The following is a 13,851-nucleotide window of genomic DNA, read 5'->3' on the forward strand; positions in this document are numbered from 1 at the left end:
TTGTTAGACAGTCATCAGCAAAGAGAAAAAGCATTTAGAAATTAAATTCTAAATGTGCTTGTAAATTATAAGTGTCCCAGTGCAGGATAATGATGTGTTATTAGGTGATACTAAGCCAGGTCTCATTCACAGCGACCACATTTACCACAGAACAATACAGGTCTGGGCCATTGTTGTAGCCACTGTGCTAATCCACTTCACATAATAACACTCTGCATTTAATAATGCTTTTTTAGTTTTCTTCCTGAAAACCCGAAAGGCATGTATTCATATTATTTCAACTGATTACAACTCCTTGTATGAGAATAAAAATTATGAAAAATGAAAAACTAGTAATTTGCTCAAGAAAACCCACACTTGCCTATTATCTCTCTGATCAGTTTCTGCTCTGTCCCATGCACTGCCTTTCCCAGACTCATACTTGGTGACTTTCTGTTCCATATGTATAATGGGAGGAACCAGAATATTGCCTTCGCCTACCAGAGAAGGACCAAAAAGGAACTTGTACCAGCACTGATGTCAGCCTTATGTGGCCACCTGGAGACAGTGATTTGGGGCCTATTGAAAACACCTGCTCAGCATGACACCTCCAAGCTGAGAGTTTCCATGAAGGGGTTGGGGATGGATGAGGACTCCCTCATTGAGATCATCTGCTCCAGGACCAACTAGGAGCCGCAGGAAATCAACAGGGTCTACAAGGAGATATACAAGACCGACCTGAAGAAGGACATTGTTTCGGACAGATCTGGGGACTTCCACAAGCTGATGGTTGCCTCACCATGGGCAGGAGAGCAGAGGATGGTTCCGTCATTGACTATGAGCAGATTGACCAAGAAGCCCAGGAGCTGTATGATGCTGGCATGAAGAGGAAGGGAACTGATGTGCCCCGCTGAATCAGCATCATGACAGAGGGCAGTGTGTGCCACCTGCAGAAAGTGTTTAAAAGGCACAAGAGTTATGGTCCTTATGACATGCTGGACAGCATCAAGAGGGAAGTCAAAGGAGACTTGGAAAGAAAAATGCTTCTCTGAACCTGGTCCAGTGTATCCAGAAAAGCAGGGCAAGGGAACTGCCTTAAGATCCTGATTAGGATCATGATCTCCCACAGGGAAGTGGGCATGTTGAAAATCAGATCTGAATTGAAGAGAAAGTACGGTAAGTCCCTGTACAACATCATCCAGCAAGACACCAAGGACGACTACCAGAAAGTGCTGTTGTACCTGTGCGGTGGCGACGACTGAAGCCTGAGGCCACGATGGTTCCAGCTTCCAGCTAACACTTCTAGAAAATCAGCTTGCTATTAACAGCCCCTGTGCCCATCCCTCTGAGAATGGCGTCAGCGTTGCCTCGCCCCTCCCCTTATTTTAGTGGCCTACATAATGCCTGACTTTCCTGGCAACTCTCCTTTTAGACAAAGAAATGAGCATTCCAAAGACTTGTGAGTGAATTCTATGATGTGAAACACTTTTGCTCTCTTGTGTACTGTGTCAAAACCAGAGAAATAAACTGAATTTTTACGTCAGAAAAAAAAAAAGAGTTCCAATCTCTCCACAAGCATGCCAGTGTTTGTTGTTTGCTGCCCTGTTAACCTTTGCTGTTGATGCTGGAGTGAGATGTTAGAGTTGTTTTGATTTGCACCTCTCGAACAGCTAGGGATTTTGAAGAAAAAAAACAACTCAGAGTGGATCAAGGACCTTGGAGTAAAACTAAAGACTATAAAATTCATCAGAGGAAAAACTAAGAACAACCCTAAAAGCCTTAATCTACAGCTTGAACAGATTTCAAGGAGAAAAAAAAACCCTACAACCAGGAGAGAATAAAAGAGATAAGGGGACTTTCTAAGAATCTAATCCCTTTGCACACCAAAAGAACTTCTCTCATAGGATTAAAAGGAAACCCACAGATTAAGGAAAAAATATTTGGCAATGGCATATCTTATGAGGGATTCATATCTAAAATTTATAGAATACTCCAGCACCTCAACAAGAAAAGTGAACAACCCAATCACAAAATGGGCACAAGATATTGATAAATACTTCATCAAAGAAGAAATTCAGACAGTCAGCAAACACATGAAGAAATATTCAAGAACCTTCCTTCTTGTCCCCACTTACTGATATATATATATGTGTGTGCTTTCATGGTTTGTCCTAGTCCATTAGTCTTTCCATTTCTACTTCACTAATTTCTTCTTTATTTTCCATGGAGATGGCAGCAATTAGCTACTGGGGGTTTTTGTTTGGTTTTGGTTTTATCTCTTTCCAATAAGTAGCTCATTCTCTCAAATTGAAGGAAGCCATCAAGTAGCTTCAAAAGATTTTAAATGTTCTCTAATATACTACCAAGGTGAGGTGACACCATGATTAAGCTCTCAGTTATTAACTGAAAGTTGGGTGGTTTGAACCTACCCACCATTCCAGAGGAGAAAGATGTGACAATCTCCTCTGTCAACATTTGAATCTTGGAAACTCTATGTAGCAGTTTTTCCCTGTCTTATAAAGTCACTATGAGTCAGAATCAAGTCTTTGGAAGTGAGATTTATATAGTGTATGAAGAATCGCACTCATTCATTGTCATTGAGTCCAAACTGACTTGTAGCTGACTCTCCATTGGTTTTCCAAGGCTGTAAATCATACAGGAGGAGATTGCCCATGTTTTCCCCATGTAGAAACTGGTAAATTCACTGTCTTTGAGTCAACAGCACAACTCTCCGTGTCTACACACTCCACTTCCAGAGTTTCTTCATGTCAAGAATATGTGATATCAAAATTGAAAAAGCAAGGGGGAAAAAAATAGTGTGATGTGATAAAGCCAGATCTCCACTGTTGTTTGAATTCTTCTTCCTATTGTTTCACTGTTGTTGGCATAAATGTGTCTTGCTTTTTATTCATTGTAGGGAGTGGTCTTGGAATGGGATCATATGACCTGTTCTAATTAAATTTTGTAGTTTAGTTTCCTCAACTACAAAATGAGTCTGACTGGCTAACTTGTCTTGGTGGTGTGATGGCTAATTTCTCTGCTGCTAACTGTAAGGTTGGTGGTTCAAATCTAGCAACAACTCTGAGGGAGAAAACACTTGGCAATCTACTCCTAAAAAGACTATAGCCTCAGAAGCCAATGGGGCAATTCTATTCTGTCCTATATTGGTATGCTTGTAGTTGAAATTTACTCACTTGCACACGACAATTTTATTTCTTTTAAAGATTGTAAAGAAATAAATAAGCCATTTATTTGAGGTAGTTAAATTGATGTTGCTAGATCCTGTCATTCTTTTTTTTTTAAGGAAATTCATCTATTTATTCAATGGAGGCAAAAGATAGCAAGCAGCAGGTAGAATATAAACTATCATTTCATATTAACAATATATGTACAGAGAGAAATCCAGAAGGATATGCACCAAAATGAATGGAATTTGTTTCTCATTCTCCTGAAATGGAGATAAAATTCTTATTCATAAAAAAAAAATTAAGGCATCCTACAATAGACAACACCCTTCAGTGTGTGAGTATGCAAATGTAGAAGCATGTGTACTGTTGTTCAAAAACAAAATGGAACAACAGCGGATCATCAGCAGAGAACATGCAGCTGTGAGTCAGCTGGACAGGAAACATGCAGGGTGAGGAAAGGGGCCACTCCCAGAACGCAGACCTCATGACGTGTGGTAACCCTGTCTCTCTCAGTTCCAGGGTCTGATAGTCCATTTCTATCTTTCTATTTCCCTCTGACTCTCCTCACAATCTCCTTGGAATCTCTCTCTCAAGTCTACCTCTCATTTTCTCGACTTTGCCTTCTCTTAATTTCCTTTTCCCAGCCTCTATCAACCTCTCCACTTCTTTCTCCTCTCCCTCCTCCCCACCCCAAGGACTGAGGAATTTTTGAAGATTTGTTACAAGGACAGCTCCAATTAGCAGCAAATGTATTTCCATTCACAAGCAGGTCCAGAGAGATGAAGTTGGGATACTAGAGAAGAGGGAATCGTATGATGTTACCTGGGGTCAAATCTGAGTTCACGAGCCTGATCAGCCATTCAATGTACTGGGAGACCCTGGTGTACACACCAATGTTGCCTACGGATGCACAACCCTCGCCCCAGCTGACAATTCCTGTCAGGTACCATGTATTCTGGTACTTGGTAGTGTGCGGGCCTCCACTGTCACCCTTGCAAGCATCTTTGGTTCCATCCAGATAGCCGGCACAGAACATGTTCTCAGTCAAAACTGGGGTGTTGGATGACTTTACTGTTTGCTCGTTGCAGTCCTGGGTCATCAGCCTGGGCACGTCTATGACCATGAGCTCCAGGGATGTGGAGCCCCTGTGAAGAAGCTGACCCCAGCCACTCACTGTGGAGAACCGGATGTAGGCCAATGTCTGCTCAGAGAAGGTTTTGTCAGGCAAACAGATAGGCACCACATAGTCGGTGAAGTTCACTGGTGTGGTCAGGCGAAGCAGGGCAATGTCATGGTCGGTCTTGCCTTTGATGTACTTGTCAGGGATCATGACTTGAGCAATTTTCCGCTCTTGTTCATGCCCATCCTTTACATCCAGGTCGTGCTCACCTAATACCACTGTTACAGTCTTCAGTTTTCTTGGGTTCAGTTTGTCAAAACAGTGGGCAGCGCTGACCACCCAGATGTCGTCAATCAGCGTCCCTCCACACAGCAGTTCTTCATTCACCAGCAGCACAGCCTGCCATGGACACTGCCCTTTGGGACACAACTTGCCACCCACAATTCGGCCTTGGGGAGTACTGTTATTTCTTTTTTCTAGAACAGGTATTTTTCCACATGGATACTCAACTGTAGCTCCTGTCATTCTTATACTCACTGTTACCATATGCTGACACATATGACGTTTCTAGTTCATATTTCAAAAATACCTTGGTATGTATATGTGTAAAAATAAACCATTTGGGAAACAGATGGGAAGGTCTTCTATAGTCAAATAATGGCCATAACAGCCACTACCTCAAATTACCACTTTCTACCAAAGAGCAAAACGGTGCTAAATTGTGGGTTTAAATAACCTACTCATGTATATTGGAAGGAGGAGTGGCATCCATTTCCGTAATAGCTTCCCTCCGGAAATCCTATGAACCTAGAGAGAAGATGAGAGACACCCAGCGTTGAGGACTCTCCTTCATAGGGTCGCTATGAGTCGCCTGTGACTCAACTGCATTTAACAACAACTCATGTGTAGAAAGAATCATCGAAAGTCAACAACAAAGTATTTGAAAATATGATACAACATGCGAGAGTCTAGAGAGCACTGTCTTGAGTGAAATTACTCAGTCACAGAAGGATCAACACTGCATAGAAACACTATTGTGAACACATGAGGATAATTGAGCAAGATATGCATAAATGTTCAAGAGTGGAAGTGGTGGGATAGAAAGGGTATAGAAGAAAGAGAAGAGGGGAAATTCACTGGGATAGCAGAGGTTAGTGTGTGGATGGGGGATGAAGGAATAGGAAAAATGTAATATATACTTAAAGAGATGGGGTGATAAGAGCCATAGATCAATAGTAATTCATAATTTAAAACAAAATGTATATGAACTATTGTCTAAAATACAATATTCATTAATGAAACATACAATATATATGAATGATTATATGCAAACCAGTTCTAAAAAGAATAACATATTAAAGTGGGAGGGAAGATATTCATGTCTCAGAAGTCTCATCCTGAGGAGGGTCAAGCCCCCTTAGCCTCTTCACTGAGCAGGTGCGTGTAGGAGGCCACCCGTTTGACCCTTTTACCTGTGATGTGAATGAGATAAAAGCTTCCATTATATTAAATACCTGAGGATCCAACCTCACTTGTTTTTAAATTTACAAATTAACTTGTTCCAGTAACTAGCTGGACAATGGCTAAAGATGATAGAAGAAGAATTGATGTCTTTGAGTTGTGGTGCTAGAGAAGAGTATTGAACATCCACGTAATGCCAAGAGAACAAACAGTTTTGTCCTGGAGAGGGTGAAACCAGTTTACTCATTGGAGTCAAGGATTTTTAAGCTCCATCTCACCTACTTTGGGCCTGTTTCTAGGAGGGACTAGTCCTTGGAGAAGGACATTGTACTTGGAAGGGTAGAGGGTCATTGCAGAAGAGGAAGACCCTGCATGAGACGGATTGACATAGTGGCTGTGGCAATGGTGTCAGGTGTATCAGAGATGGTGAGATTGGTTCAGAATAGGTTCAGAGCCATTGCTCATAGGATCACTATGAGTGGTAGTTTACTCAATGGCACATTACAACAATGACAACAAGTCTCGGTAAATGTTTGGGCGGATAGGGTTTGGATAACTTTTAAAATAATTATTAACATTTTAGAACATTGTTTTATTTTAGAACTTAAGTTTATGAAGCCATTTTAACTTGAAAGTATTAATCTTTCACTATTTTCATATACAAACAAATTTACAAATGTATATTCATATGATCATATATATTTATGTGAATCTTGTTGTCAGTCATCTATTTTTTAAACACATGTTTATCAAGTGCCTGCAATGGACAGGAATTATCTGGACACATACTGTGAGATATAAAGGCTAATAACCACCAGTCACCCATCAGTCTGTCCTATTGAGTTGGTTTGAATGGTACAGCAAGAGTGCTTCTTGGAGGCAAAGAGGGTGAAGCTTCATGTTTCATACTTTGGACATGTAGCTAGGCAAGGTTATTCCTTGGGAAAGGACGTCATGCTTGGAGTAATAGAGGGTCAGCAAGGAAGACCCTCAATGAGATGGACTGACACAGTGGCTTCAGCAATGTCTGACATGTCAGAGATGATGAGGATGGCACAGGCTAGGGCAGGGTTCAGGTCGGCTGTTTGCTATGAGGGTCTCTGTGAGTTGTACTCGACAGAACCTAACAACAACATGATGCTGGAATCTATGCCACTTGAGTTTCAAATACCAGTAAGTTCACTCATGGCAGACAGAGTTCAGTAGACCTTCTAGACTAAGATAAATTAGGAATAAAGATGTGGTAATCTACTTCTAAAAAAATGAGTCCATGATAATCCTTGAGATCACATAAGAACATTGCCAGAGCAGAACAGGACATTGTTCGACTTGCTTGCTTTGGACATGCTGTAAGGAGCATTAAATTGCTATACAAGAAGAACATGGTTGGTAATGTAGAGGGTCATCAAGGATGAGAGAGACCCTTGGTGGGATAGATTGGCACATAACCACAACCATGGACTCAAACACGCTTGCCATTGTGAGGATCACACAGGATTGTTTCATTCCCCTGGAGGTAAGGCCACTGCGAGTTGGAGCTGATTCAATAGCCTCTAACAACAACAATGAAGTCTAATAAGAGTGAACTGCTGGCATAGCTGTGCTGATGTCTATTTAGATCATTCCTGCACTGTTCTTGTTATGTACCTTCAAGTTAGAACTGTCTCAGCTGACCCTTCAGTGGGTTTTCAGAAGCTGTACACCAGATGGGAGGAGATTGACCCTCTTTCTCCTGCTGGCAAAACCCTATGTATTCATGACTCTTAGGAATCAACTCTGGAGATTTCCTTGGAATATGTTTATTTTTCATTTCCATGAAGAAAGTATTCTCTGGGATATAAACTTAGACAAGAACTTACCTAGAATTAAAATCCCTTACATAATCCCACATATATACCCAGGAGGAGAAGATGCTAGACATCATGCATGGCTAAAGAGCGGTTAAGTCCCCAGCCCTTATGCACAAGATAGACTTCCAGTATACTCCATTCCAATGTCACTGGCTGTGGGAAGGGATATGTGGACATTTCTACAGCTGTTTTGGGAATGAAAGGTCAAAAATAAATACTTGGGAAAGCGGTCTATAAGGCTCCCATAACATCAAAAGACTGCAAGGGGACAACTTGCTGTGAGTTTGCTGAAGATGAAACAAACATATGATACAGATTTTCAAGAAAATAAAGCCACTTCCTCAGAGGGAAGAGAAGCATGTGAGGGCCACATGCCTCTGGGTGGGGCTTTGTGTTTGTAAACATAGAACACTTGCAGGCTGAGTTCAGTCTCTCAGACCCTCAGCAGCATCCTGCCTCCCTGCAGAGCCCACCCATCAGGCCAGCTCATGGAGTGTGGCTGAGTTTTCTAGAGTCTGGAATCTCTACTCAAAATTATAGACCCTTAGAGGTCTATTCAGTTGTTTCCTATGCAACTAAAAGTTGGACAATGAATGAGGATAACAGATGAAGATTATATGCCATTGAATTGTAATATTGAAGAAGGGTATTGAATATACCAAGAACTGCCAATAAAAGAACAAAACTGTTTTGAAAGAATCCAACTAGAAGGCTCCATAGAGGCAAGAATGGTCAAGCTTTGTCTCACTTACTTTGGATATATTTTCAGGAGAAACTAGTCCTTGGAAGAGGACATGGAGGAAAGCAAATAGAGTGTCAGCAAAAGAGAAGAAGACCCTCAATTAGATGGATTGACAGAGTGATTGCCACTATGCACTTGAACATGTCAGAGATGATGAGGATGGCGAAGGATCAGGCAAGATTCACGTATATTGTTCACAGGCTCACTAAGAGTTGTATTTTATCTGATGGTCCATAGCAACAACATAGATCTCTTTCTTTCATTGGGACTGGCAGAGTTCCTAGAGATGCAAACAGTGAATGGGCTTAGCTGTTAACCAAAACGTTGGCGGTTTCAGTCTACCAAGAAGTACCTCAGAAGAAAGGTCAGCTTCCCTACATCCGCAAAACCAGCCATTGAAAGTCCCCAGGGAGCACAGTCCTACACTGGCATGAGTCCAACTGCTGACTGTTAGGAATCTCTTGCTCCAGGGAAATCTTTGTCTTCACTAGCATGCTTCTCAGTGTTCCATGGGTATTTCCATGTGGCATCTGTCTTCCTCTCTTTATCTCTACTTCTGGGGCTAATTTACTCTTTTATAAATCTCAAAAGTGATGGGGAAAACTCCATTTCATTTTAAATGGGATTACTTTCATGAGTATAGGGGTTAGGGTTTACAACACTTATTTGGGAGGAAGTATAGTTCATTTCATAACACCCCAAAACTCACCCACTGCCATTGAGTTGATTCTGAACCATAGTAACCCTGTAGGACAGGCAAGAGCTGCCCCAAAGTGTTTCTGAGGCTGTAAATCTTTATGGAAGGAGACTGCTTCATCTTTCTCTCGTAAAGAAACTGGTGTGTTTGAAGCACAGACCTCGAAGTTAGCAGCCAAGTGTTTTAACCACTATATCAACAGGGCTCCTACCACTCCATAAAGAAGTCCTTTAATCTCTCTGATCTATCTGTCATCTTCAAAACTAAATTTATGTACTATTTCAGGGAAAAAAAACCCACATCAGTCTTTGGACTGTGGCCATTAGAACACACATGGTATCTTATGTCCTGCTCTTGGATCTAAACTGTTTAAGTATAGTGAAGTCTCCATCTCCATCAGTCCCTGCATCTCTAAACTTTAGGGCTTTTCCTGGGATCAAGAAAGAGAAAAGCTCAACAGGCTGGCAGAGCTGGGGAGCTCTGGAGCCAAAAGTGCTAAGGAGCTGTACTGCCAAGTCAAAGGCAGCTGATTTAATTCCACTAACTGCTTTCCGGGAGGAAAACAGGTAATCTCCTGTATAATTTATTGTTGTATTTATGTGCCATTGAATCACCTGAGACTCATTACAACCTTATGTATGACAGCTCTGAACCCTACTCTATCCTGAGCCAGTCTTGCTGCCTCTGACACACCTACCCTCATTACCCCAGTTACTGTGTCAATTCATCTCCCCCAGGATGTTCCTCTTCTGCACTGTCCCTCCACCCTTACAAGCATGACATCCTTCTCCAAGGACTGGTTCCTCCTTGGCTACATTCCCAAAGTATGTGAGACAGAGGTTCAAAATCCTTGCCTTCAAGAAGTAACTTGGTTTCACCCTCTGCAAGACAGACCTGCTTGTTCTCTTGGCAGTCCATGGTAGGTTCATTACTCTGAGCATGTATCACAACGCAAAGACATCGATTCTTCTTCTATCGTGTGATTTACAGCTTTTGAAAACCTACTAGAGGGCCAGCTATTAGCAGACCTCAACCAGACTCTTAGGAGCTGGTGGATAAATATCCATGTTCCCTCAACTATGTAGTGGGCTATTCCTTGGGGAGGTTCTCTACCACTTCCCGGAGTTTCCCCATGATCTTAAGCTCCAGTCTTCCACTGTGAGTATTGACTTCCCAGTAGCCTTCACTTCCCTGAGTCAGCTCCTTGCTCTCCTGAGCTCTCCCTGCACCTTTGCAACCCTGTCTCCCTTTCTTTAATCCTTAAGTCTTCTATAGTCCCTCTCACAGACAAGCACCAAAAATCTTTAACTATATTTCTGTGCTTTGACAAACCACATTTCTTCCTAATTTTAAGAAGGACACTTTTGAAAAGGTTAATTGAGAAAGTTTTGGGTAGCTGCAAACGCTTTTAAGTCTAGAATGGGCAAAATATTCTATAGCAAATACTTGAGTTACAAAGAGAAAAAGAACTGATCTATGTAAGTTACACATTAGCAGTCACACACTGTCATTCATCCCCAAATTCACCACGTTTCCCCTCCCTTCTTACTCCCCTTCAAGACATTGATTTTGATACAATAGATATCTTTTATGTGACCTTTCTCATCAGGATCTTGATATTCCCCATCAAACTATTGGTTTGTTGATGTTATGTACCACCGAGTCAGAAACAACACAGAGCTGACCCTCCAGCAGGTTTTCAGAGGCAGTAAGTAGCACAAGAGTAGATTTCTCCTGCACAGCAGCTGGTAGATTTGAACCTCCCTTGGGTTAGCTTTGCAGCTCCTTCCCACTAAATCACGAGATCTCCCTAAAATGACTGGGTGGGATTACACAAATAAAATCTGTGTGGCCCATCAAAGGAATGGAATCACAAATAAATTGCACAGCACCCTTGGAAGGGTGGGGCCATGTAAATAAAGTACATAGAGCCTTAATGAGAGGTTTAGTCAGTTTTGCCAACCCACCTGGCTTAAAATAAGCTACCCTGGTGGCAAAAAAAGTGGGAGTTTCACTCCTACCAATTAAAAAAGAACCAGAGGTGGAGTATAGTCTTTAGCCTCAAGGTCCCTGCACTGAGAACCTCCTAGACTGAGGAGTCAGAGAAAGTTGTAACAACAGAGACTGTACAAGACGGTAGGTCAAAAACAGGAGCAGAAAAGAGACCAGCATAAGGCAGTATGGTGGGTTTCCCACCAGGTGAGCAAGGTGGTTACAGTGGGTGTGCAGACACATGGGAGGAAGGAGAGCTGAGAGCTTTCAGGCAGGAGGCTTCTTGGCAGAGTGGGGTGCCTCTGAGCACTTGATGGGACAGGACAGAGAGGTCTGAAGACCCTTATAACAGTTGACTGAGCAGGACACAAACCAGGCTTAAGGGGTCCAGGGACCAGGGACCAAGAGTGAATCCTAAGTTCAGGTATGTCTAAGAGCTGTCCTGACCAGAAAACTATATTTAGAGTCATACATGATCCTATAACTTCCCTAGTAAGCCTCATACTTACAAATATTGTCTATGAGTTCTGTGTGACCAATGTAACAAATTACAGAATCCAGGAGAGAAGCAGAGAGTGCTGTGAGGAAGGATGACTGGTGGAAAAAATGGTGAAAAGTTTGGAAGGCAGAGGTATGTTTGATCTCCACCACATAAGCACCAGCTTTGGGCTGTTGATCTTGATCCCCTCGTCAAGTTAGAGGATGTGAGGTGTCATCAGTCATAGCATTTTTATATTTTTACAAGGAAATCTACCAAATGACTCAAAAATCAAACTGTAATGCCCAGGTAGGCAATGCAAGCTGTTAGCCTAAGAAATTGGAGATTCAAACCCACCCACTTGTTCTGTTAAAGAAAGACTTGATAAACTGCTTCTGTAAAACAGCTAAAAGGATCCGTTGTTGTTCTTAGGTGCCATCGAGTTAGCTATAAGTCATAGCAATTGTGTGAACTGATACGAATCTTGCCCTATTCATCACCATCCTCACCTTCTCTGATATGCTTAAGCTCATTGTTAAAGCCATTGTGTGGATTCATCTTGTTGGGGCATTACCCTTTCTTAAACACTGATCCTCAACTGTTCTCAGCTTGATGTCCTTTTCCAAGGATTGGTCCCTCCTGACAACATGCCCAAAATATCTGAGACAAAGTTTCACCATGCTTACTTCTAAGGAACACTTTGATTGGACTTCCTCCAAGACAGACTTATTTGGGGATTTTTTTTGTTTTGGGGGGGTTTCTTGTAGTCCATAAGATATTCAATATTCTTCTCTAACATCACAGTTCAAAGATATCGACTCTTCTTTCATCCTTCAGTATTGTCCATTTCATAAATGCATAGAAAGCAAACAAAAATATCATGGCATAAATCAGGTGCACCTTGGTCTTTATGCTGATGTTATTGCTCTTTGGCACTTTGAAGAGGTCCTTCACAGCAGATTTTGCCAGTGCAACCTGCCTTCTGATTTCTTGATTAGTGCAGTTCTTTCTGTAACACGTGGAGTTTCCATAAATTGGAACCAATTCAGTGGTAGGATGTTTTATTTAAATGTCTGATCAACACAGTGTTTGTGAGTTAATGGGTGGTCTGAGATCTGGGCTGAAAGCCAGGGCTTGAATCTTGGTTGAGTCTTTAAGAAAACTTGTATTTGACAGCCAGAAATGCTCAATCTGGAAAGGATAAAATTGATGAATGGTGCCTTCTAAAGATTAAATCTCTATGCACATCAAAACATTTTACCAACAGAGTGAAAAGAAAATCTACTGACTTGGGGAAAAAACCCCAAAACACTTGGCAATATCATTTCAAACAAGGATCTCATATCAAAAGTTTACAGAATCCTACAGGACCTCCACAAGAAAAAGACTGATAACACAATTACAAAATACACAAACTACAAGGAAAGACTTTTCCCAGAGGAAGATATTTGAACAGCTAACAGATATATAAACAAATGCTCAAAATCACTGGCAATAAGAAAGATGCAAATCAAAATCCCAATGAGACACCATATCACACCAGTAACAGTGGCAAAGTTTAACAGACAGCAAGTAATAAAAATTGGAGAGGATGTGGTGATACAGGAACTCTTCCTATACATTGTTGGTGGGACTGTACATTGGTACAACCACTCTGGAAGGCAGCCTGACATTTCCTAAAAAGCTGAACATAGAAATTCCATATGACCCAGCTTTCTCACTGTTTGGAATATACCCCCCAAAAATTAGAACCAAGACACAAACTGAGACTTGTACACAAGTGTTCATAACAGCATTTGTCATCATTGCAAAATATAGAAACAACCCAAATGTCCAACCACAGTTTAATGGATTGAGGAATTATGGTACATTCACACAATGGAATACTATGCAACACTCAGGAGCAATGATTTTGTAAATTACTACCTAACTTGGGAGGGACTGGAAAGCATTATTCTACGTGAGCTAACTCAGTCCCATAAGGACAAACACTGTATAAGACCATTATTGTAGAACATGTATGAGGATCCAAGGCGGGGGGAGCAGAGAGGTGAGGATGGGTGTGGGGGGGTCAGGGTGAAGGGGTTAATCATGGGGTCTCACAATTTGATACTTAAAGGAAGGGGTAGGTAAAGGAAATGGGAAAGATCCGGTGTGAAAAACAATGTATATGAATTTTTAAATAAACCAGTATAAAATAAAAAACTTATTTTAAAAAAGCCTTGTATTTGTATGAAGCAGTTGTTGTTGTTGTTGTTGTTGTTGTTATGTGCTGTCAGGTCGCTTGTGACTCATAGCCACCCTATGTACAACAGCCCTAAACTCTGCTCTGTCCTGTGCCAAT

General features: G+C 41.5%; 2 protein-coding genes and 1 pseudogene across 2 annotated transcripts in view; 1 reads left to right on the top strand and 2 right to left on the bottom strand.

The window, feature by feature from the left end:
- Positions 1–13,851, bottom strand: part of LOC102845342 (involucrin-like) — a 382,191-nt gene that overhangs the window by 274,212 nt on the left and 94,128 nt on the right. The gene's annotated exons all lie outside the window — the stretch shown is intronic.
- Positions 466–1,241, top strand: LOC102844524 (annotated as a pseudogene).
- The window catches only part of LOC102860683 (coagulation factor VII-like), a 34,417-nt gene continuing 24,526 nt past the window's right edge, over positions 3,961–13,851 (bottom strand). The window contains exons 2-4 of the mRNA XM_006894315.1: positions 6,517–6,536; positions 5,844–5,898; positions 3,961–4,823 (exon numbers count right to left, since the gene is read on the bottom strand). Coding sequence (XP_006894377.1) covers positions 3,961–4,823; positions 5,844–5,898; positions 6,517–6,536 — 938 coding nt within the window. The remainder of the gene's footprint in view (positions 4,824–5,843; positions 5,899–6,516; positions 6,537–13,851) is intronic.

Source organism: Elephantulus edwardii, unplaced genomic scaffold, assembly GCF_000299155.1.
Source record: "Elephantulus edwardii isolate Elephantulus edwardi_28Jun2011 unplaced genomic scaffold, EleEdw1.0 scaffold00139, whole genome shotgun sequence".
Classification (NCBI taxonomy): Eukaryota; Metazoa; Chordata; class Mammalia; order Macroscelidea; family Macroscelididae; genus Elephantulus; species Elephantulus edwardii.